The sequence below is a fragment of the Schistocerca gregaria genome, chromosome 2 (assembly GCF_023897955.1).
Source record: "Schistocerca gregaria isolate iqSchGreg1 chromosome 2, iqSchGreg1.2, whole genome shotgun sequence".
Lineage (NCBI taxonomy): Eukaryota > Metazoa > Arthropoda > Insecta > Orthoptera > Acrididae > Schistocerca > Schistocerca gregaria.
In genome coordinates this window covers 831845400-831869814 of record NC_064921.1, presented here as the reverse complement: position 1 = coordinate 831869814, position 24415 = coordinate 831845400, and the positions used below count along the sequence as shown (strand labels likewise).

Sequence of the window (24415 nt, the reverse complement as noted above, 5' to 3'; positions counted from 1 at the left end):
TGATTCTTTTATATCACTAATTATGATACTCATGTCATCTGCAAGTAGTAGAATTGTGGATGAGCTGCCTGGAGCCTGTATATCATTGATATAAATTAGGAATAACAATGGGCCCAGAATGCTGCCCTGTGGAACACCTATTTTAATTTGTTTTGGTTCAGATATGAGTTTAAAATTGTGAAGATCACAGGTCAACAACTTGTGTCCTGTTTTGCAGATAAGACTCAAACCATTTTTTAACAGTACCCCTGATGCCTATTGCTTCAAGTTTCTCTAGTAATATTACATGGTTCACAGTATCGAAGGCTTTGGATAAATCTAGATTAATTCCAACAACCTGTTTATTTGACTCCAAATTTCGTACTATTTCTGTTGTGTAGTCCAATATGGCTGTTTCTGTACTGTGCCCTGCTCGAAAGCTATGTTGACTGTTATTTATTAGTTTATGTTTTCCTAGATATTTTGTAACCCTGATTTTCATTAATTCCTCAAGTATTTTGGAGAAGGCTGGGAGGAGAGATATAGGTCAGTAAATTTCTATTTTATGTCTGTCACCATTTTTGTATAGAGGTATCACTTTAGAGATTTTAAGTTTGTCTGGAAATATCCCTTCACTAAGGGACAAGTTTGCTATGTGCACTATAGGTTTGACAACACATGGAGCAATTTTTTTAATTATTGATACAGGTACATCATCCAACCCAGAGGACATTTTGGATTTCAAGCATTTAATATCTGTTGGGATTGCCATCATGCTGGTATTTACCATTGGAGTTGTCACTGTTGGTTGTTGCTTAAATTTACTACTTAAAGTAAGGGGAATATTTACAAAATAATTGTTTACATAGTTTGCCATGGCATCTTTTTCTATGGGAATATTTTCATTATTTTTGAGAATGATTTCCTGTTCTTTAGTTTGACCCCCAGTTTCTTTTTTTACCATTTCCACATCATTCTGGACTTGTTACTAGCCTGCCTTAATAATCTATCATTACTTAATAATTTTGCTTTTGCTATTACTTTGCGGTAAGTCTTTTTGAATGTCCTCACATACTCAACAAACTGCTGATCATGACATGTTTTTAACTTTAAACTTAGTAATTTCATGGTTTCACTTGACTTTTTAATTCCAGGTGTAATCCAGGTCCCTTTGGATCCAGATGACCTATAACTCAATAGCTTTTTTGGGAAATACATTTCAAAGTATGTCACAAAAGTGGAAGCAAATTTATTGTAAGCATCATTTGTGTTTGTTTGTGCCATGACCTCTGACCAAACTCCATTTTTTAAATTATTTTTGAACTGATTACAATTTCCTGTAGGGAAAAATTGTTTGTACTCCTTTTTATTTTCCTCCTCCTTGGGAGTTGCAGTGAGATTAAAGGTTAGTGCATTATGATCTGATAATCCTATATTCACATTTGTAACTGCAACTTCAAGTGTGTCCACATTTGAGAAGATGTTATCTATTAGGCTTTCACTGAAATCTGTTGTTCTAATGGGAGCTGATATGTGGGGGAACATGTTGAAGCTTTTTAGTATGTCCAAAAACTTGTTTTCTATTGGACTCTGGACCAATAGATTAATATTAAAGTCACCACAAAGAGTTATGGTAGAGTTCTCATTTGAGAAAATGTTAAGCATTTCTTCCAAATTCTTAAGAAAGATTTCAGTATCTCCAGATGGCGACCTGTAAATTGCTGCAACAATTATTTTCTTCTTTAAACTATATAACTGAATGGCTACTGCCTCAAAATCCTTTTCTATGATTAATGGTTTAGCCTTGAATCATAACTTAAATTTAAGCTTGGGACTTAGATAAATGCATACACCACCACCTTTGGCTATTTGCCTACAGTACTGACTGGCAAAGTTTATATTGGCTTAAGTTTATGCTATTTAGTTCACGGTCCCTGCACCAATGTGCCATAACACATAAACAATCAACATGGTCACTATTTGCTGTTACCTCAAGTTCAAGGCACATGTTTTTAAGACACTGAATGTTCAGACTCATAATTCCTAGCTGATTTGAACAATCCAACTGACCTGTGACTTTTCACTCTGTTGATTCATTTGCTCTTACACTGTTACAAGATTTCATACCTTGTTGTAGATTCTTCTGCTTGCAAACATTTCCGTTTCCCTGTTATGTGCTGTTGTTCACTGTTTTGCCCCAGCAAAAATTCTGGCTTCTCAAGGGTGGCTGCCTTTCTCTGGTGTGATGACTGCTCCTATTTCCACTGCTGCTGCTGTGTGCTGTTGCAGTGAATGCCAGTGATTCTGGTTGCTTGGTTATTGATGTTGGATCTGCTACCTCTGATGTTGCTGTGACTGCTAATGATTCTGGTTGGTTGTATAATGCATGTATGATACATCTCATAACCATATGAAGGTCACTACCAGCTATGACTGCATTGTAGCCATCCTGTTGCTATGTGTAATTTTTGAATTTTCTTAGAAAAAGACAATATGCTGTGTGTCACACATATGCTGAATTTTGCTTAATTGTCACTGAACCAGATTCACTTACTTTCATGGAATGGTTTCTCTTTAGTGGACAGCTGCAAATAACTGCAATTTTTAGAGGAGTAACAATATTTATGCTTACACGTAATTTTTGTACTTTATACGAAGACATTACGAGTCCTGATCCTTATTATATACATTTTTTGGGTTTTATATATTCTTCAACTTCCATTTCCTCAGTGTACTTTAGTTTAGCCTTACAAAACCTTAATTTTGACTCTGTTCCCAGGTGAATCATAATGCTTATGCTTTATGTAATGTCATTATGAGAATAGCCATGGCTTTTCCTTGCTCTTATCTAAATAATTTTCTCAATTTTACTTATTATGAGTGATTATCACAGAAATTATTTTTGTGCTTCAGGGAACTGAATTCCTATTGTGTTATAACTCTCAGAATTTGTTTGGTTCAATTTGTTGTTTTCTATAATTCAAGTTTAACTAACTTAATGGTAGATATAAATCACTGCTGTCAGATTTTGCCACTCAAGTTAGATGGGTAATTTACCTGTGGGAAGTTTATCATCTTGTTATTTGCTGTTCCAAATCGAATTTTTGTATAATGAGGATCATTTCCATGGAATTGTTGCATAAATAGTTCTTCTGTCATTTTGAGTGTTGGTTTCTAAAGTAATTGCTTTTTAGAAACCAACCACAGTAGGTCTGAGTTCTCTATTTTCTGTTAAAGCTGCGAGAAAATAGATTATTTATCATGTTCTTTTTTGGATTTTCATGGAGTTTGTTAATGTAATACTACGATATAGGAACTGGAATCATGCCGAGATATATGTTGCAATGTTACTGCAGTCTTACTGAGAATTATTGATTTTTTGTAAAAATATTATGGATTTAACTTTGAGCAAGTAATCTTGAAAATTCAACCTATTCCTAAGAACATTATAATTTTGGATGAATTCATGTTGGAAGGCATTCATATTTACATTTCAATTCAGTTTTGGGTGACCTTTACTACTTGTATTCTGAGTAACATTAACTGATGGAAGTAAAACAAAATATTGCTTGATGAAACTGAAATCCTAACCAGAGCCACAATCAGGCATTGCAATAAATTCACTGGTGACAAGTGAAAATTTGTGGCAGACTAGGACTCGAACCCAGATATCCCACTTAATGCAAGTGGCTGCCTTAACCACTTCAGCTATCTGGAAATTCAGAACTCATCTCACACTACAGGCATAGTGTACCCTCATTGTTGTTCACAGCCTAACCCTCATTCTCACAAGAGTTAAGACAAAGGGTGCATTTGCACTGAATGATAATTAATTGCTGTCAAGGTGACTGTACTGATATGTGTATGACGTGTCTGAAAGAACAGACACCATACATATTAAGTATTGCTTGTAAAGTTTAGCCCCAGTATCTAAACGCCATATTAACTTGTAACATTTTCCCGAAGGATGCCTCTAATATCAATCATATGAATGTTGTAGATGACTAATTGTACTTGCTGCTTATGCTACTCAACTGCTATCGAGTGCCAATACCATCACCTCAGAGAGATCACAAATGAACTCTGTATATTCACTTCTAACTTGCCAACAGGTCCTTTGACATCATCTCTGAATTTCTGTCTCAATAAACTCAGCCTCCACCACGGCCTATTTAACAGAAAAACTCTTACTTTAAGTCTGTTGTTAAGTGGAACTGGGCTACACCAGTGTAGAAATGTGTGGACTTGCAGAATTGCTGCTACATATGCTACTGTTCATCATCAAAATTATTATATACCAATACTCAATGAATAAATTTACTTTAATATTAAATCTAATGGTTATAAAATAGAAAGAAACTTCCACATGGCAAAAATATATTAAAAACAAAGATTCCAAGACTTACCAAGCGGGATAGCGCCGGTAGACAGGCACAATAAAATAACACACAAACACACACACAAACTTACGAGCTTTCGCAACCGGCGGTTGCTTCGTCAGGAAAGAGGGAAGGAGAAGGAAAACCCACATCCTTTCATCTTTCCTTCTCCTTCCCTCTTTCCTGACGAAGCAACCGCCGGTTGCGAAAGCTCGTAATTTTGTGTGTGTGTTTGTGTGCTATTTTACTGTGCCTGTCTACCGGCACTTTCCCGCTTGGTAAGTCTTAGAATCTTTGTTTTTGATATAAATCTAATGGTTATGTTGACATACACACAGTGTTGACATGTTACCAAGTCTATGATGACAATACAAGGAAACAGGACATGAGGATGAAGTGTGTTCACTAAATGGAGGATGATTAATAAAACAAATTTACAGTAGTCTTTGAAAAAATTACAGGAATGAATGATAAGATACACAACTCACTATTAGGACAAAAACACAAGTTGCCTTAATCAAAAGAATACATGAATAGAGCATGTTTTGGTCACAGGAACATGGCAGTGACACTGGTCCATGCTCATGGAGCACATAGTTTGCTCAGAGAATGAAGATAAAACCATTTCGTTTGCTTTGGACGAAGTCTGGAAGTTTTTAGTCTGAAGCATGGACTATAGCATCAGACTTCTTGCAGATATCATTATTCCTCTTATAGAGCACATTTTCAAATGTACACATTACTTAATTTTTGTCTTACATCCTCCAGAGAGCTTCGGAAAAACACAGTTTTGATAGAGGCATTCTGAGTCTGACAATTGGTCATTTTCACCCTGTCAATGCTATTTCACGTAATCAAGATCATACACTCAAGTTCCCTACTGTGTCACAAGTAACACAGTCCTGCACACTTCAGTAAGGGAGCATGAGATGATGAGTAGGGAACAACCACAGTTCTATCGTTCACAGACTCGTCATACTCATGGAGCTACAGTAAGAAGAAATGAAGCCAGATAGCACTGACATAACAGCAGTAGATTGATTTCTAATGTATGCAACCCACGACATTATATTCTAACTCACTCTGTTTATGATCTCTGGTGTCCAGTGACCACCAGAGCACCATTTGGCCACTGATGGGGGAGGAATTGTGCAGATCACCCAACGTGTCTCATTGGTATTTCAAATTTTTATGTTATTTCTAATTTTTTACTAGAATATTCTCATGCATTTTGTTGTGGCTTATATGTGGAGTAGGACCTCATCTCAGCACAAGTTGTTTGTTCCTGTGGAATACACTGACAAACAAGCCACTATGCACCACTATGTTTACCCAGTAGGGAGTATGGGAGAGAATTCAAATGTTGGCAGCTGGCTATCACATGGAGCATTGGATCCAGATAGGAACCTCCTCCTGGTGCAAGTTTTCAGTTAGCAATAACATGATCCATCTGCTACTTTCGATTATTTCTCAGACTTTGTCTGGACATAAAAAGCAACATCCTTTATTGGCGATATAGAATGGCTCACAGCCCCACTGGCCAACCTGGGAGCACCCATAGGTATTTTATCTAAATAATATATTGGAAATGCTGAGTCACAGATAGGCACAACAAAAAGACTAGCTATAATTGTGAGAATCTTTTTGTTATGCCTGTCTGTGACTCAGCATCTCTGCTGTATGGTGAGTAGCAACTTTCCTTCTCTAATATTGTTACATTCAATCCTGCATTTTCCATTGTTTAATTTGAAGAATATATTGAGTTCAATTTTAATCCACTTTTTCACCAAAGTAACTCCCTTCAAATAACCACATCCCTACCTGTCGCAATGTCCCTTCCCCTCAGCCCTGCACCTGAACAAGCAACTCTGATATTTTACAGTTCAATGCATTAGAAAACCTGCAAAAAAATTCTACAGATAATTACTTTTATTTTTCAGCTTATAATCAGACTCTCATTAGTGAGAAAATAAGAATCTTTTTACTGAGTTAATTTGTTTCGGAGTCAGTTAATTAGATGAACCATCTAACTGTTCATTGTACATACCTCACCACCATAAAGAAACAGAAACCTCTTAAGATGATGAGATAAGCAAATTAGCATAGCCAACGAGTACATTCCTTGCCAAAAAAAAGTCTAAGTGTGTCAGAGAGAGCCTTAACTTGAAACAGAAATTTCTAAGAATGGACATCTGGAGAACAGCATTGCATGGAAAAGAATCAGACTGCAATAAAACTTGAAATGAAGAGCATTCACAGGTTTGAGAATATGTGAGAAGGATAGTGGAAATGAAATTGTCTGATAAGATAGGAAATGAGGAGGACTTCCACAGAATTATCAAGGAAAAGTATATCTACATAAAACACTACCTAGAAGAATGCAAGCATTCAGACAGGGAACAATTTCCAAGACACCAGATGGAGCCACAGAGGAACAACAATTGTAGGGGAAGGCAGAGAGTAGAATATATACAACAAATAACTGAGAACTATGGGTGCAGGAGATATTCTAAGGAAACAGATTGGCATAAGATGTGCAGTTGTGGTGGGATTTATGAAACCAATCAGAAGATCTGTGTAGGCTGAGACAATCAAACTTTTTCTCTGTTTGATATGTGGTTGTCTTCATTCATCATTCATGCAGTGTATTCAATTCAGTTTATATTTCAAATTTGTCAAGTGTTAAAAAAAATGAAACTTACAGTGTAAACCATGGCATCTGTCACTAGATTGCCAAAGTTGCATTCAAATAAGCGACAATGTTCTGCAGCGCCGTCAAGGAGCACCCGTGTTTTTCCTATAATCTCTTTTGTACTGTTATCAACTTCTGCTCTCCACTCTTCCAATGCTTTTAGGATTTCACTGTCTGAAAGGAAAATAAAATATAAGTGTTATTCTTGCAGTACGATAATTTGTTCCAGTTGCATACTTCCTGCTGTTTTCATTCCTTGGAACTTTGTATTTTGTACACATGATTATGGAATTTTTCAGAGTTAGAAGAGTATATTGAAAGGATGACTTGCAGCTTTTCACAATGTTCATTTTTCTTAAGTTTGTGTTGCACTTTGAGGTAAAAAGCAATAGGTCACATATATGACTTAATAATAAATGGGAATGTTGAGCTGAGTGTCATGTTGATGGCTAATAGCAATGAAGTGGCTATACCAGGTAGGTGAGGTGCTGCTGTGACCCATGTGACTGGATGTGATAGTGGTGGATGGCTGTGTTTCTGGTCTTCCAGATTCCCATATTGTTAAGTGCTCTGCACTGTCATTCACTTAAAAGCAACTTGGTAATGTGGCGAGAATCTGACTGTGCCAACATATGAGGTCTCACACATTCGCCAAAAACACTGTAATTGTTTCCAGACAAGCCACAACATATTAAACTCTGCTTTGAATTGACAATAAAGAAACAATTCCAACGAAATTATCACCACCCTTGTGCAGTGTTATTAATCTTTAAGTGTAAAATTATTATGAAAAGGTAAGTTGCTACTCACCATATAGCAGACACGCTGAGTTGCAGATAGGCACAATAAAAGGACTATGAAAAATAAAGCTTGGGTCAGTAAGACCTTTGTCAACAATAGATGACAGACACACTCTGCTATATGGTCATTAGCAACTTTCCTTTTCATAATATTGTTACATTTCATCCTGGATCCACTGTTTGATTTAAATGTAAATTTTTTTATAAAAAGTAAAAAGCACAGAGAAACTACATATATGTACTGTATGCCATATTAAAAACATGAAGTCAGATATGTAATGACCAAATTAAACATACTAAAACAGACAAATAATCTGTTTTAAATAAAATATTATATTACTACTAGTGAGTGACAAAACAGAGTTCTCTATAGTTACATCACAAGATTATCATCTGCATGAAAGATTTATAATACTGAGGCTAATTGTTTATTTAATAAGAAATTTGTGAATCTACATTTATAAAACATCCATTTGAACCATGTAGTGAGGAATTAGCATAATGAATAATTGTGCTCAGCTGTTAGCAGTCATAATTCTAGCATGTGCAATGTATAAAATATATTTTAATGCCACTAATTTGACATTGTGCAACTAAAAAGATATGATATTGAGCTGTAATTGTTCAAACTTATTTGTTGTACATATTTAGAATATTAAAATCTGTATAGGCTTGTATGCGTGGAATTGTTGTCAGGTACAGTCACTCTTTTGACTCAGGTAATAGTTCATGTGAGCAAGCAAGCAGAGAAGTTGTAAGGGTCTTTTGGTCACTATTCTTGATTAAGATTTATTTGTTCATTCGTTTGCTGTCCATATAAAAATCAGTTTTCAGACATTCTCATAGATTTTAGTTCACATACACAAAGGTTTAGTTAACATACATAATTGCACACACTGATACAAACAGTGAACACGTTCCACATCATTACGAAGTGTCGTATTCATGATCTATGGAACAAGTATTAATCTAATCTAATCTGAAGATCACAAATTATCATTTTTGGTTGCAAAAACAAACTTTTCTATATATGCTGTTTTACGAAGAGACTTTACAACTTGAAATATATCTGCATACATTGACACAGTGTGTGAAGATAAAAAATTATCATTTTTGTGTTGAAAAAAGAAACTTATGCTATACATCTCTTTTACAAAGGGATATTACAACTTGAAATATTCTACTGAATAACAGCTTTTCTCCATTAATAAATGCTTCAGTTTATTCTTTAAAGTGTTTAAATTAGCTGTCTTGAGATCAGATGGAAGTCAGTTATAAAAGATGGTTCCTATTGTATGTGGGCTACCTGTACTGTATGTGGACTAGAGCTCGAGCAGCAACTTATGAGCTGTGTGTATTTTAAAATGCTCATCCTAAACAACTATTTGTTTCCTTGTCTTTCATCAAAATATTGTTATACACAGAGTTAAAATAAAAATTGAAATGATTACATGGCATTGATAGGCCGGAGGCCCCATCCAAGGAAGTTCGGTCACAAAGCTGCAAGTTTTATTTCAGGTAACACCACATTGTGTGACTTGTGTGTTGGTGATGATGAAATGTCTAATCCAGCCAGTAACTGTACCTGGGACCGCTGCATAGTAGGCAAACATGTTACCACTCAGCTAAGTAGGCTGATGGCTATACACACCGTGTACAGTAAGCAGTATATACCTAAAACTGTCAAAATGCTACCCTACAATATCCCACATGTGATAGTCTATAGTCTGCTGATTATAATGGTATATTTAATTTAAATCTCAATAATTATGAGAAATTGGTGATCAAAGTTGTTATAACAGTGTGCTATTTGAAAATTGGTGTGAGCTAATCAGTATTTTTGAGAGGACTGAAACTACTCATTAGAAACCTGATTTCATTATTTCCAACAACTAAATTTGTTTTCTCAGAAACTAGTTAACTTCAATAATATTCATAGTTAAAGTTTGGCCACTCTCAAAATTACTTTTGGCCTTTGACCCATTATGCTTGTGCTTGTGAGGCATGCTTGTGTATTTCAGTCGGTAAAGCACTCGCCCACAAAAGGCAAAAATCCCAGGCTTGAGTCTCTGTCTGGGACACAGTTTTAATCTGCTAGGAAACTTCTCCCTAGTCTATATTTGACAACATTCCTGATACCTGTAAGACATTTTATTTATGTTGGTAGATTGTCAAAGAGTTTTATATTGCTTATTTCATTCCTGATAACATTCACACTGCAAACACAAATTTATTTAGGTATTTCAGCAGTTCTGTTATAAACTCCTCTCAACATAGTTTGAACCCCAAGAATTTAACACTGTCAACCTCTCTCATCTGTATGTCCTCATCTTACACACATGCCATCTGATCAAATGTATCCAGACAGCACTATGTCATGTGAGGCAGACCCACCAATGCAGAGGGAGGCAGGAAGCTGTATTTTGTTGCCAGAGAAGCAGCAACAGCTGAGTGGGTTAGTCAAGAGAGCCCAGTGACTTGGAATGGGCACTTGCCATTTGATGTCACCTGAGTAACAAATCCATCACGGACATTTCAACCCTTCAAAAGGTCCCCAAGTCAACTGTCTGTGAGTGAAGTGGAAATGTGAAGGAACAACGACAGCCAAACCAAGCCCAGACAGATGTCATGTACTGTTGAATAGGGACCATACAGCACTGCTGAGGACAATCATAAAAAGTCAGATGAAATCAGTGGAAGGAACCAATCATGAATTCCAAAGTGCTACCAATTGTTCGGCTAGCACAATCACTGTGTCTGAAAAGCTAAAAAGAATGGGGTGGAATGATTTAGCAGCTCCTCATAAGCCACACATTTCTGTAAGCAACACGTGAAGTGGTGTAAAGAGCAATGCCACTGGGCAGTGGATGATTGGAAATGAGTGATTTGGAGTAATGAATCATGCTACACGTTGTAGCAATCTGATGGAAGCATTTGGGTTTGGCAAATGCCCAGAGAGTGTTACCTGCCATCGTGTGTAGTGCCAACGCTGAAGTATGGAGGAGGTGTTATCGTATGGGAATGTTTTTTTTGTGGTTAGGTTGTGGTTCTTTTATCTTACTGCACTGTGTACTACATACAGCAGAGGAACAGTTCAGATATGATGATTGCTTAAATCAGCATGACAATGCATCCTGTCATAAAGCAGCATCTCTGAGGCAATAGTTTGTAGGCAATAACATAGAACATAGCTAACACTTGGTTTAAGAATCACGAAAGAAGGTTGTATACATGGAAGAACCCTGGAGATACTAAAAGCTATCAGATAGATTATACACTCCTGGAAATGGAAAAAAGAACACATTGACACCGGTGTGTAAGACCCACCATACTTGCTCCGGACACTGCGAGAGAACTGTACAAGCAATGATCACACGCACGGCACAGCGGACATACCAGGAACCGCGGTATTGGCCGTCCAATGGCGCTAGCTGCGCAGCATTTGTGCACCACCGCCGTCAGTGTCAGCCAGTTTGCCGTGGCATACGGAACTCCATCGCAGTCTTTAACACTGGAAGCATGCCACGACAGCGTGGACGTGAACCGTATGTGCAGTTGACGGACTTTGAGCGAGGGCGTATAGTGGGCAAGCGGGAGGCCTGGTGGACGTACCGCCGAATTGCTCAACACGTGGGGCGTGAGATCTCCACAGTACATCGATGTTGTCGCCAGTGGTCGGCTGAAGGTGCACATGCCCGTCAACCTGGGACCAGACCGCAGCGATGCACGGATGCACGCCGAGACCGTAGGATCCTACGCAGTGCCGTAGGGGACCGCACCGCCACTTCCCAGCAAATTAGGGACACTGTTGCTCCTGAGATATCGGCGAGGACCATTCGCAACCGTCTCCATGAAGCTGGGCTACGGTCCCGCACACCGTTAGGCCGTCTTCCGTTCACGCCCCAACATCGTGCAGCCTGCCTCCAGTGGTGTCGCGACAGGCGTGAATGGAGGGACGAATGGAGACGTGTCGTCTTCAGCGATGAGAGTCGCTTCTGCCTTGGTGCGAATGATGGTCGTATGCGTGTTTGGCACCGTGCAGGTGAGCGCCACAATCAGGACTGCATACGACCGAGGCACACAGGGCCAACACCCGGCATCATGGTGTGGGGAGCGATCTCCTACACTGGCCGTACACCTCTGGTGATCGTCGAGGGGACACTGAATAGTGCACGGTACATCCAAACCGTCATCGAACACATCGTTCTACCATTCCTAGACCGGCAAGGGAACTTGCTGTCCCAACAGGACAATGTACGTCCGCATGTATCCCGTGCCACCCAACGTGCTCTAGAAGGTGTAAGTCAACTACCCTGGCCAGCAAGATCTCCGAATCTGTCCCCCATTGAGCATGTTTGGGACTGGATGAAGCGTCGTCTCATGCGGTCTGCACGTCCAGCACGAACGCTGGTCCAACTGAGGCGCCAGGTGGAAATGGCATGGCAAGCCGTTCCACAGGACTACATCCAGCATCTCTACGATCGTCTCCATGGGAGAATAGCAGCCTGCATTGCTGCGAAAGGTGGATATACACTGTACTAGTGCCGACATTGTGCATGCTCTGTTGCCTGTGTCTATGTGCCTGTGGTTCTGTCAGTGTGATCATGTGATGTATCTGATCCCAGGAATGTGTCAATAAAGTTTCCCCTTCCTGGGACAATGAATTCACGGTGTTCTTATTTCAATTTCCAGGAGTGTATAATGGTAAGACAGAGATTTAGGAACCAGGTTTTAAGTTGTAAGACATTTCCAGGACCACAATCTATTGGTTATGACCTGTAGATTAAAACTGAAGAAACTGCAAAAATGTAGGAAATTAAGGAGATGGGACCTGGATAAACTGAAAGAACCAGAGGTTGTACAGAGTTTCAGGGAGAGCATAAGGGAACAATTGACAGGAATGGGGGAAAGAAATACAGTAGAAGAAGAATGGGTAGCTCTGAGAGATGAAGTAGTGAAGGCAGCAGAGGATAAAGTAGGTAAAAAGACGAGGGCTGCTAGAAATCCTTGGGTAACAAAAGAAATATTGAATTTAATTGATGAAAGGAGAAAATATAAAAATGCAGTAAATGAAGCAGGCAAAAAGGAATACAAAAGTCTCAAAAATGAGATCGACAGGAAGTGCAAAATGGCAAAACAGGGATGGATAGAGCACAAATGTAAGGATGTAGAAGCTTATCTCACTAGGGGTAAGATAGATACTGCCTACAGGAAAATTAAAGAGACCTTCGGAGAGAAGAGAACCACGTGTATGAATATCAAGAGCTCAGATGGCAACCCAGTTCTAAGCAAAGAAGGGAAGGCAGAAAGGTGGAAGGAGTATATAGAAGGTTTATACAAGGGCGATGTACTTGAGGACAATATTATGGAAATGGAAGAGGATGTAGATGAAGATGAAATGGGAGATACGATACTGCGTGAAGAGCTTGACAGAGCACTGAAAGACCTGAGTCGAAACAAGGCCCCCGGAGAAGACAACATTGCATTAGGACTACTGACGGCCTTGGGAGAGCCAGTCATGACAAAACTCTACCAGCTGGTGAGCAAGATGTATGAGACAGGCGAAATACCCTCAGACTTCAAGAAGAATATAATAATTCCAATCCCAAAGAAAGCAGGTGCTGACAGATGTGAAAATTACCGAACTATCAGTTTAATAAGTCACAGCTGCAAAATACTAACGCGAGTTCTTTACAGACGAATGGAAAAACTGGTAGATGAGGACCTTGGGGAGGATCAGTTTGGATTTCGTAGAAATGTTGGAACACGTGAGGCAATACTGACCTTACGACTTATCTTAGAAGAAAGATTAAGGAAAGGTAAACCTACGTTTCTAGCATTTGTAGAAAGCTTTTGACAATGTTGACTGGAATACTCTTTTTCAGATTCTAAAGGTGGCAGGGGTAAAATACAGGGAACGAAAGACTATTTACAATTTGTACAGAAACCAGATGGCAGTCATAAGAGTCGAGGGGCATGAAAGGGAAGCAGTTGTTGGGAAAGGAGTGAGACAGGGTTGTAGCCTCTCCCCGATGTTATTCAATCTGTATATTGAGCAAGCTGTAAAGGAAACAAAAGAAAAATTTGGAGTAGGTATTAAAATTCATGGAGAAGAAGTAAAAACTTTGAGGTTCGCCGATGACATTGTAATTCTGTCAGAGATGGCAAAGGACTTGGAAGAGCAGTTGAACAGAACGGACAGTGTCTTGAAAGGAGGATATAAGATGATCATCAACAAAAGCAAAACGAGGATAATGGAATGTAGTCAAATTAAATCGGGTGATGCTGAGGGAATTAGATTAGGAAATGAGACACTTAAAGTAGTAAAGGAGTTTTGCTATTTAGGAAGTAAAATAACTGATGATGGTCGAAGTAGAGAGGATATAAAATGTAGACTGGCAATGGCAAGGAAAGCGTTTCTGAAGAAGAGAAATTTGTTAACATCGAATATAGATTTATGTATCAGGAAGTTGTTTCTGAAAGTATTTGTTTGGAGTGTAGCCATGTATGGTAGTGAAACATGGACGATAACTAGTTTGGACAAGAAGAGAATAGAAGCTTTCGAAATGTGGTGCTACAGAAGAATACTGAAGATAAGGTGGATAGATCACGTAACTAATGAGGAGGTTTTGAATAGGGTTGGGGAGAAGAGAAGTTTGTGGCACAACTTGACTAGAAGAAGGGATTGGTTGGTAGGACATGTTTTGAGGCATCAAGGGATCACAAATTTAGCATTGGAGGGCAGCGTGGAGGGTAAAAATCGTAGAGGCAGACCGAGAGATGAGTACACTAAGCAGATTCAGAAGGATGTAGGTTGCATTAGGTACTGGGAGATGAAGCAGCTTGCACAGGATAGAGTAGCATCGAGAGCTGCATCAAACCAGTCTCAGGACTGAAGACAACAACAACAACAACAACATAAAACACTTTTGAGATGAGTCAGAACACCGACTTCACTCTAGACACAAACCATCCAACATCACTACCTACTCTTTTTTGGCTCTTGAGGAAGAATGAGCTGCCATTCCTCTACAGACATTCACACATGTTATTGAAAGTACTCTCACCAGTGTTCAAGCTATCACAAAGTTGAAGGGTTGGCGCATTGAAGGGTTGATGCACCCCATATTAATGTCCACTAATATATGTCCAGATATTTTTGATCAGATACAGTATGTTGGGTGGAAACCTCTTGCAAGTATTTAACCACTTACAGTTAATTTTTTAAAAGTTTAATGATACTGAATTGACTAAAAATCTTTATATTTATATTTTTCTTTTCCCCATCTCCCTGTCCCACAACACACACACAATGGTGTGTTTTTCTGATGAAGGCTATGGCCAAATTCTTTATGGAAATGTCTTAATGATGCCTGTCTGCAACTTACGTGCTTTCTTTAGGCTAAGCAGCAATCTATCTTTTCCTTCATTACGATATTCCGATGTGCATTTTCTATTGTTGATTTTACTTTCAGTGACACTATATACTGGTGAAATTGTCTTTCTTGTACAACATCAAGCTCAGTATGTTAGTTATTGATGGTGTTACAGAGTAATATGTGACTAAGTACTTTGTATTGACTGTAATAGGTATGTTCTCCACTGTTACTGTGTTGTTATAATGTACTGCTATCAATATCCTGCCTTATATCCTATGCTTCTCACCACAGCCCTGATAACATGGTTCTCCCAGAATGAACTATAAGATAAATAAAATTATTTTTGTGATCAAGGCAAGTGTTATATCATTTAGTGCCAATAGGCTCACAGATCTCATTAAAGCTTCTTTGGTCTAAAATGATATTTATTAATTAATACAGTAAACATGTAATAAGTACCACCTTAGCTGAAGGTGCATCTTTGTGCTTGCATACACACAAATAGAAAGAAAGAAATTGGAGAAGGAAGGGATGCGTACTCACCTTCTTCCACTGATGAATTAAGTAGCACTGGATTCCCCGTAAATGATTTCAGTTCTCCATTCTGATCAAATACCACTGTTAAATTTCCCAGGTATTTAGTATATGCGTAGGCTTGGACAACAGGAACTTTTTTCCCAGATGGCTGAGTGATTATTTTAGGATACAGATCCACAGGAACTTCACTATCTGGAGCATCACCTATGGAAAATATATTGAAGAATTAATGTTATTTATTTATTACATACAAGTGCAGAAAGTTTAAAAATTGCTATGAAAAGTAACAGAAGAGCTAATAAAATATTGGTGCTCCACCTAAATTGAAGTTCATCTTGTGTATGTAGTTACTAGAAGTAGTTCAGTTTCATGCTTAGGACACAATAGCATCTGTGTTTGTAGTGTTTGTAGTTGAGCAGTAAAAAAGAGCTAAGGAGAAAAAGTATCCATCTTCCTTAGGACTACCCCATAAAATATTTTTCACAATTTCCTCTGAAGTTGAATTGAATTGTAGTATTGAAAGTTTAACATTAATACTTGCTTATGAATGTGTTTATTAGTTGTGTCAAACTCTCACACTCTTCAATAAATATAGATTTCTTGTTAGTTATATATATTATCGTGGTGGGTGTGATTATAATGGTAACAACTTGCCATTATATTTCTCTCTCTCTCTCTCTCTATCTCTATCTCTATCTCTCTCTCTCTCTCTCTTAAAACCCACATCCTTTCATCTTTGCTTTTCCTTCCCTCTTTCCTGACGAAGCAACCGCCGGTTGCAAAAGCTCGTAATTTTGTGGGTGTGTTTGTGTGTTATTTTATTGTGCCTGTCTACCGACACTTTCACGCTTGGTAAGTCTTGGAGGGAAACATTCCACGTGGGAAAAATATATCTAAAAACAAAGATGATGTGACTTGCCAAACAAAAGTGCTGGCAGGTCAATAGACACACAAACATACACACAAAATTCAAGCTTTCACAACCCACAGTTGCTTCGTCAGGAAAGAGGGAAGGAGAGGGAAAGATGAAAGGATGTGGGTTTTAAGGGAGAGGGTAAGGAGTCATTCCAATCCTGGGAGCGGAAAGACTTACCTTACGGGGAAAAAAGGACAGGTATACACTCGCACACACACACATATCCATCCACACATACACTGACAGAAGCAGACTTTTGTAAAGGCAAAAAGTTTGGGCAGAGATGCCAGTCGAGGTGGAAGTACAGTGGCAAAGATGTTGTTGAAAGACAGGTGAGGTATGAGCGGCAGCAACTTGAAATTAGTGGAGGTTGAGTCCTGGCGGATAACGAGAAGAGAGGATATACTGAAGGGCAAGTTCCCATCTCCGGAGTTCTGACAGGTTGGTGTTGGTGGGAAGTATCCAGATAAACCGGACTGTGTAACACTGTGCCAAGATATGCTGGCCACGCACCAAGGCATGTTTAGTCACAGGGTGATCCTCATTACCAACAAACACTGTCTGTCAGTGTCCATTCATGCGAATGAACAGTTTGTTGCTGATCATTCCCACATAGAAAGCTTCACAGTGTAGGCAGGTCAGTTGGTAAATCACATGAGTGCTTTCACACGTGTCTCTGCTTTTGATCGTGTACTCCTTCCGGGTTACAGGACTGGAGTAGGTGGTGGTGAGAGGGTGCATGGGACTGGTTTTACACCGGGGGAGGTTACAAGGGTAGTAGCCAGAGGGTAGGGAAGGTAGTTTGGGGATTTCATAGGGATGAACTAAGAGGTTACGAAGGTTAGATGGATGGCGGAAAGACACTCTTGGTGGAGTGGGGAGGATTTCTCATTTCAGGGCAGGATTTTAGGAAGTCATATCCCTGCTGGAGAGCCACATTCAGAGTCTGATCCAGTCCCGGAAAGTATCCTGTCACAATTGGGGCACTTCTTTGGTTCTTCTGTGGGAGGTTCTGGGTTTGAGGGGTTGAGGAAGTGGCTCTGGTTATTTGCTTCTGTACCAGGTCGGGAGGGTAGTTGCGGGATGCGAAAGCTGTTTTCAGGTTGTTGGTGTACTGGTTCAGGGATTCCGGACTGGAGCAGATTCATTTGCCATGAAGACCTGGGCTGTAGGGAAGGGACCGTTTTATGTGGAATGGGTGACAGCTGTCATATTGGAGGTACTGTTGCTTGTTGGTGGGTTTGATGTGGACGGACGTGTGAAGCTGGCCATTGGACAGATGGAGGTCATCGTCAAGGAAAGTGGCATGGGATTTGGAGTAGGACCAGGTGAATCTGATAGAACCAAAGGAGTTGAGGTTGGAGAAGAAATTCTGGAGTATTTCTTCACTGTGAGTCCAGATCATGAAGATATCATCAATAAATCTGTACCAAACTTTGGGTTGGCAGGCCTGGGTAACCAAGAAGGCTTCCTCTAAGTGACCCATGAATAGGGTGGCATATGAGGGGGCCATCCTGGTACCCATGGCTGTTCCCTGTAACTGTTGGTATGTCTGGCCTTCAAAAAGTGAAGAAGTTGTGGGTCAGGATGAAGCTGGCTAAGGTAATGAGGAAAGAGGTTTTAGGTAGGGTAGCAGGTGATCGGCGTGAAAGGAAGTGCTCCATCGCAGTGAGGCCCTGGATGTGCGGAATATTTGTGTATAAGGAAGTGGCATCAGTGGTTACAAGGATGGTTTCTGGGGGGTAACAGATTGGGTAAGGATTCCAGGCATTCGAGAAAGTGGTTGGTGTCTTTGATGAAGGATGGGAGACGGCATGTAATGGGTTGAAGATGTTGATCTACGTAGCCAGAGATATGTTCTGTGGGGGCTTGGTAACCAGCTACAATGGGGCGGCCATGATGATTGGGTTTGTGAATTTTAGGAAGAAGGTAGAAGGTAGGGGTGCGGGGTGTTGGTGGGGTCAGGAGGTTGATGGAGTAAGGTGAAAGGTTTTGTAGGGGGCCTAAGGTTCTGAGAATTCCTTGAAGCTCCGCCTGGACATCAGGAATGGGATTACCTTGGCAAAATTTGTATGTGGTATTGCCTGAAAGCTGACACAGTCCCTCAGCCACATACTCCCGGCGATCAAGTACCACGGTTGTGGAACCCTTGTCTGCCTGAAGAATGACGATGGATCGGTCAGCCTTCAGATCACGGATAGCTTGGGCTTCAGCAGTGGTGATGTTGGGAGTAGGATTAATGTTTTTTAAGAAGGATTGAGAGGCAAGGCTGGAAGTCAGAAACTCCTGGAAGGTTTGGAGAGGGTGATTTTGAGGAAGAGGAGGTGGGTCCTGCTGTGGCGGAGGATGGAACTGTTCCAGGCAGGGTTCGATTTGGATAGTGTCTTGGGGAGTTAGATCATTAGGTGTAGGATTAGGATCATTTTTCTCCATGGCAAAGTGATGTTTCCAGCAGAGAGTACGAGTGTAGGACAGTAAATCTTTGATGAGGGCTGTTTGGTTGAATCTGGGAGTGGGGCTGAAGGTGAGGCCTTTGGATAGGACAGAGGTTTCGGATTGGGAGAGAGGTTTGGAGGAAAAGTTAACTACTGAATTAGGGTGTTGTGGTTCCACATTGTGTTGATAGGAATTTTGAGGTTTTGGAGGGAGTGGAGCTGGAAGTCTGAGATTGAGTAGATGGGAGAGACTGGGTTTGTGTGCAGTAAGAGGAGGTTGAAGTTTGCTGGAAAGGTTGTGAAGCGTGAGTGAGTTGCCTTTCCGGATGTGGGAAACCAGGAGATCGGATAGTCTTTTGAGGTAGAGGGTGGCATGCTGTTCTAATTTGTGGTTGGCCTTTAGGAGGATGCTATGAACAGCCGGTGTGGATGTGGGAGAGGAAAGCTTGAGGACTTTTATTAAGGATAGGAGTTGACGGGTGTGTTCATTGGCTGAGTTGATGTGTAGGTGAAGGATTAGGTGGGTGAGGCCAATGGATTGTTCAGTTTAGAACTGGTATAGGGACTGATGGAAAGAAGGTTTGCACCCAGAGATGGGAACTTTAAGTGTGAGGCCTTTGGGGGTAATGCCAAATGTCAGACAAGCCTGAGAAAATAAAATATGGGAGCGTAATCTGGCTAGGGTGAAAGCATGTTTGCGGAGGGAATGTAAATAAAACTGAATGGAGTCGTTGTGGGGGTGTTGTGAGGGTGACATGGTAGTAGAAGGTGGAAAGTGTAACATGAAGCTGAAATGAAAATAAAAATGTATGCGGAGAGATAATGGTGAACTACACAGCAACTGGAGATCTGGTGGGAAAAAAGGCGAAAAAGTGTTGGTTAAAGCTGGGCTATGTTGATCCTGTGGTGAATTTGGGTTGGTAGACAACGATGTGCATAAAGGTTAGGTGATTGTGTTGCCGCCAAAGCACGTTAAAGGGTGGAGAAATTCTGGAAAATTTCGAAAAAACTACGTGTAAATGTATTAAAAGGAGCGGTTTTGTGGTGGAAGATTATGAAAATGAGGCTAACAATTGTCTGACGAAGAAATAATGACGTTAAAACCTGTGGGAAGCGGCTAAAAATGATCAGTGATGTGGGAAAAACGGAAATGGAAATAAAGCGAAAGTTATTAGAACTAGCCGAAATGGTTGTTTAACAGGTGAAAGGAACTGTTTGTGAACTAGAAACGGTGCATTTTCTAATTTCAAGTTGCTGCCACTCATACCTCACCTGTCATTCAATGACTCCTTACCCTCTCCCTTAAAACCCACATCCTTTCGTCTTTCCCTCTCCTTCCCTCTTTCCTGAAGAAGCAACCGTTGGTTGCGAAAGCTATAAATTTTGTGTGTGTGTTTGTGTGTTATTTTATTGTGCTTGTCTACCGGCTTTCCCGCTTGGTAAGTCTTGGAATCTTTGTTTTTAATATATTTTTCCCATGTGGAAGTTTCTTTCTATTTTATTTACAACATTATTTGTATTGTAATATATAAGTTTTGTAATTTTTGATTCTGTTTATCCAGCCAAGGCTGGTGAATGACACAGCCATTGTAATAAAGGGTAGTAATATATAAGTCAGTTCAGTAAAGTACGAGGTGGAATCCAAAATTTTTGGGATGGCACTGCCATTTGGTGAGTAGGAGTAGTAGATCTTTCCACCCCTAATTGACGAGAGCTGCATATCTGATGAGTCAGTGTGGGGAGTGGCATTCAGCTGGGAGGACATGTTGCATGTCCACAGTGATTTCCGTAATACTCTGTGTTTGGTGTGTGGCTATTTTGCAATGGATCTATGAACAGAACAGCGAACCTTCATCAGACCACAGCTGATGATCCAACCTTCTTGTCATGGGTTATCACCAGCAATCAGAGCTGGATTTACAGTTATGACCCAGAGACAAAGCAACAATCGTCCCAGTGGAAGAGCCCGGGCTCTCCAAGACTCAAAAAAGTGTGACAGGTGAAGAGGATGATCATCGTTTTCTTTGATATCAAGGGAATTGTGCACAATGAATTCATCCCACCCAAACAAACGATGAATTCCGCATAGTACTGTGACATTTTGTGATGGCTCTGTGAAAACTTGTGGTGATGACAGCCCGAACTTTGGCATCAAGGGAACTGGCTGCTGCATCACAACAATGTGCCCTGGCATACTTCCTTGCCCACCAGGACCTTCTTGGCAAAAAAACAACATGGCGGGTGTACCTCACCCACCGTACTCACCAGATTTGGCACCTTGCGACTTCGTGCTATTCACAAAACTGAAACTCAAGTTGAAAGGCCATCAGTTCAACACTCTAGTGAGGATTCAAGAAGCAACACTGGTGTTGATAAATACCCTCAAAGAACAGGACTTAAAGAAAATGTTTGACCAGTGGCAGAAGTGTTGGGACTGGTGTGTATATGTGGATGGGAACTACTTCAAGGGTGATGGTGACCATTAGTCCAAAGGTAAGGTTTTCGATAGATGACAGCAACAGTTTCAAAAATTTTGGGTGGTACCTCCTATCCTTTTCCCCAGCTAAAGCCCAGTCACACACCCTGTTCCTTAACAGGTGCCTAAGCCATGTAAATCCCCTCCCCTCCCAAATGGAATAACCATAAAAAGTAATATCTCTGAATGCCACCCCTTTTTTCACTATGACCATCAAATTTTCAGATTTCATAAATCCCTATCCCCTACTAATGCGATACTACAGAAAAACAGACAACTGTAAACCAACTCTGCTCCCTCTCACTGTTACTATGCAACCTTTACTATGAGTTCTTACATCATATTCTCAAATGTATAGCCTTGCTCTCTGATACCTGGAACAGCACTCCAAACACCACCTCCAAAAGTCTCGAATTTATTTACATCATAGACCCACTTCAGAGCACCACTACCCAACAACAACTATTCTACCCCAGTGAACTCCATTATCAACCCCTTCAGCACGAAGCCCTTGTCTTGCTGACCGTTTTCCTCCGCCACATCCCACAAAACTCTGTTCCATCATCCCACAGAATCCAAAAATTAAAAAATGCAAAACACTGTTGTTAACCTGTACAACAAAAACCTCAGTCCTACAGAACTTCAGTCCTATCCAAAGGCTCACTTTCAGCCCCACTCCCAAGTTCAGTCACAATGGACTCATCAAAAATCTACTGGTGCTCAGCTTCTCTCAGTCCTTACAGTGGAAACGTTTTTTTTCTATCAGTCTCCTCAATCATAGCCAACCTAATTCCAGTACTGAATTTCATCTTTCCCAGTTCATACCACCATCCAACCATGACCCTCCCCCACTCCCACCTAACCACCTCCCTGGTTACTGTCCAGGAATTCCTTACTTCCAACTTGGTCCTACTATCTTTCCCAAGGTCCCCTCCCCAGAACACAAACTTCTCAATGGAAAAAAGAAGAGTCATCCATAATCTCCAAACAGGCACTGATTTAATCATCTTCCCTGCAGATAAAGACTCCACAACTGACATGATGAATCACAATGATTATCAGACAGAATGCATCTGTCAACTGTCTGACAGTCTGACCCCTCCACTTACAAGTTCTGTCATAATGATCTCATCCAGCATAACCTACAATCCCTGCTCAAATCCTTAGGCCCATCCCAGGGTCTCTCCATGAATTCATCTTCATTCTCACCCCCAATGATACACTGCTCACGCACCTTTCACAGGCTTTCTGAAATCCACAAAACCAACAATTCTGGACACCTCGTTGTAGCTCGATACTGTGCTTCTCTGAAAAGAATCTCCATTCTCACTGACCAACAGCAGTTGCCCGTAGTCTAGCCTCCCATTTAAAGATACAAACTCTTTCTTTCACTGGCTCTCAACTACCCTTAGTTCATTACCACCTGGATCGCTACCCAACACCACTGATGCCCTATCCTTATCATCCCACATGTCCAAGAAGTTGCCAGTATCAAACACTACGTGTCCCAATGTCCTTCCAACTCCTATCTCACCATCTCATTTCTTACACATCTAACAAATTACATCTTCACTCTTAAATACTTCTCCTTTATGGGGAAGATATACAAACAAATCTGCATTATAGCCTCCTGTTATGTGAACCTGCTGTGGGTCATCTAGATGAAACCTTCCTAGGCTCCCAAAGCTTGTCTGCTTCCAGTGTGTTGATGATATCTTCATGATCTGTCCCAGGATCAGGACATCCTATTCTCATTACTCCACAGCCTCAACACCTTCTCACCAATTCACTTCACATAGTCATCCTCAGCTCACGATGCCACCTACTTTGACATTGAACTTCATGTCTCTGATGGCTCCACCTATACTTCTACCCAAGCCAAGTCCACTAACCATAAACATTACCTGTATTTTCACAGCTGTCGTCCTTTCAAAACAAAAAAAGTCACTCCCATAAAGACTGGCTAACCATGGAAAATGCATTCAGTTCCCTTGTTCAGTATGGTGAAGTTCTCAATAAGGCAATCAATTCCCTTGTCCAGTACACTTGGGTCTAACTAAGGCCTTCACAGACAGGCACTATCTCCCAAACCTTGTCTGCAGTTAGATTTCCACACCACATCCTCAAAACACCTCTAATCCTTCTACCACCTCGAAGAACAGGCTGCAAAGAAACACCTTCCATCATCACCCAGTATCATACCAGACTGGGACATGTGAATGATATCTTCACCAGGGGTTTGCCTTTTTATCATCATGCCTGGAAATGAGAAATATCTGACTCAAAATTATCACCCCTCCTCCTAAGGTGGTTATCTGCCGCTGATCCAGTCTATGCATTCTCCTAGTTTACTCTTATTCCACACCCACTTCCTACCCTTTGCAACATGTCCTTATGAAAGACTTGGTGCAAGGGCTGCACAATACACCCACCCAGAACATCCTACTCTGGTTCCTTCACAGCGTTATCCCATCCCACCAGAGGCAGGGCAGGGCCAAGCTCACCAAGCAGAACATTCTGATTCCAGTAGCTGTGCCAACTCATGCCATCTGGATTTTCTCTTAACACCAGTTTCTTGAACTACACTCCTGGAAATTGAAATAAGAACACTGTGAATTCATTGTCCCAGGAAGGGGAAACTTTATTGACACATTCCTGGGGTCAGATACATCACATGATCACACTGACAGAACCACAGGCACATAGACACAGGCAACAGAGCATGCACAATGTCGGCACTAGTACTGTGTATATCCACCTTTTGCAGCAATGCAGGCTGCTATTCTCCCATGGAGACGATCGTAGAGATGCTGGATGTAGTC

General features: G+C 40.5%; 1 protein-coding gene across 1 annotated transcript in view; it reads right to left on the bottom strand.

Annotated features, from left to right (window-relative positions):
- LOC126335184 (protein 5NUC-like) overlaps positions 1-24415 on the bottom strand; it is a 346258-nt gene that overhangs the window by 9172 nt on the left and 312671 nt on the right. Inside the window, exons 4-5 of the mRNA XM_049998178.1 lie at positions 15773-15970; positions 7061-7224 (exon numbers count right to left, since the gene is read on the bottom strand). Of these exons, the coding sequence (XP_049854135.1) occupies positions 7061-7224; positions 15773-15970 (362 nt within the window). The remainder of the gene's footprint in view (positions 1-7060; positions 7225-15772; positions 15971-24415) is intronic.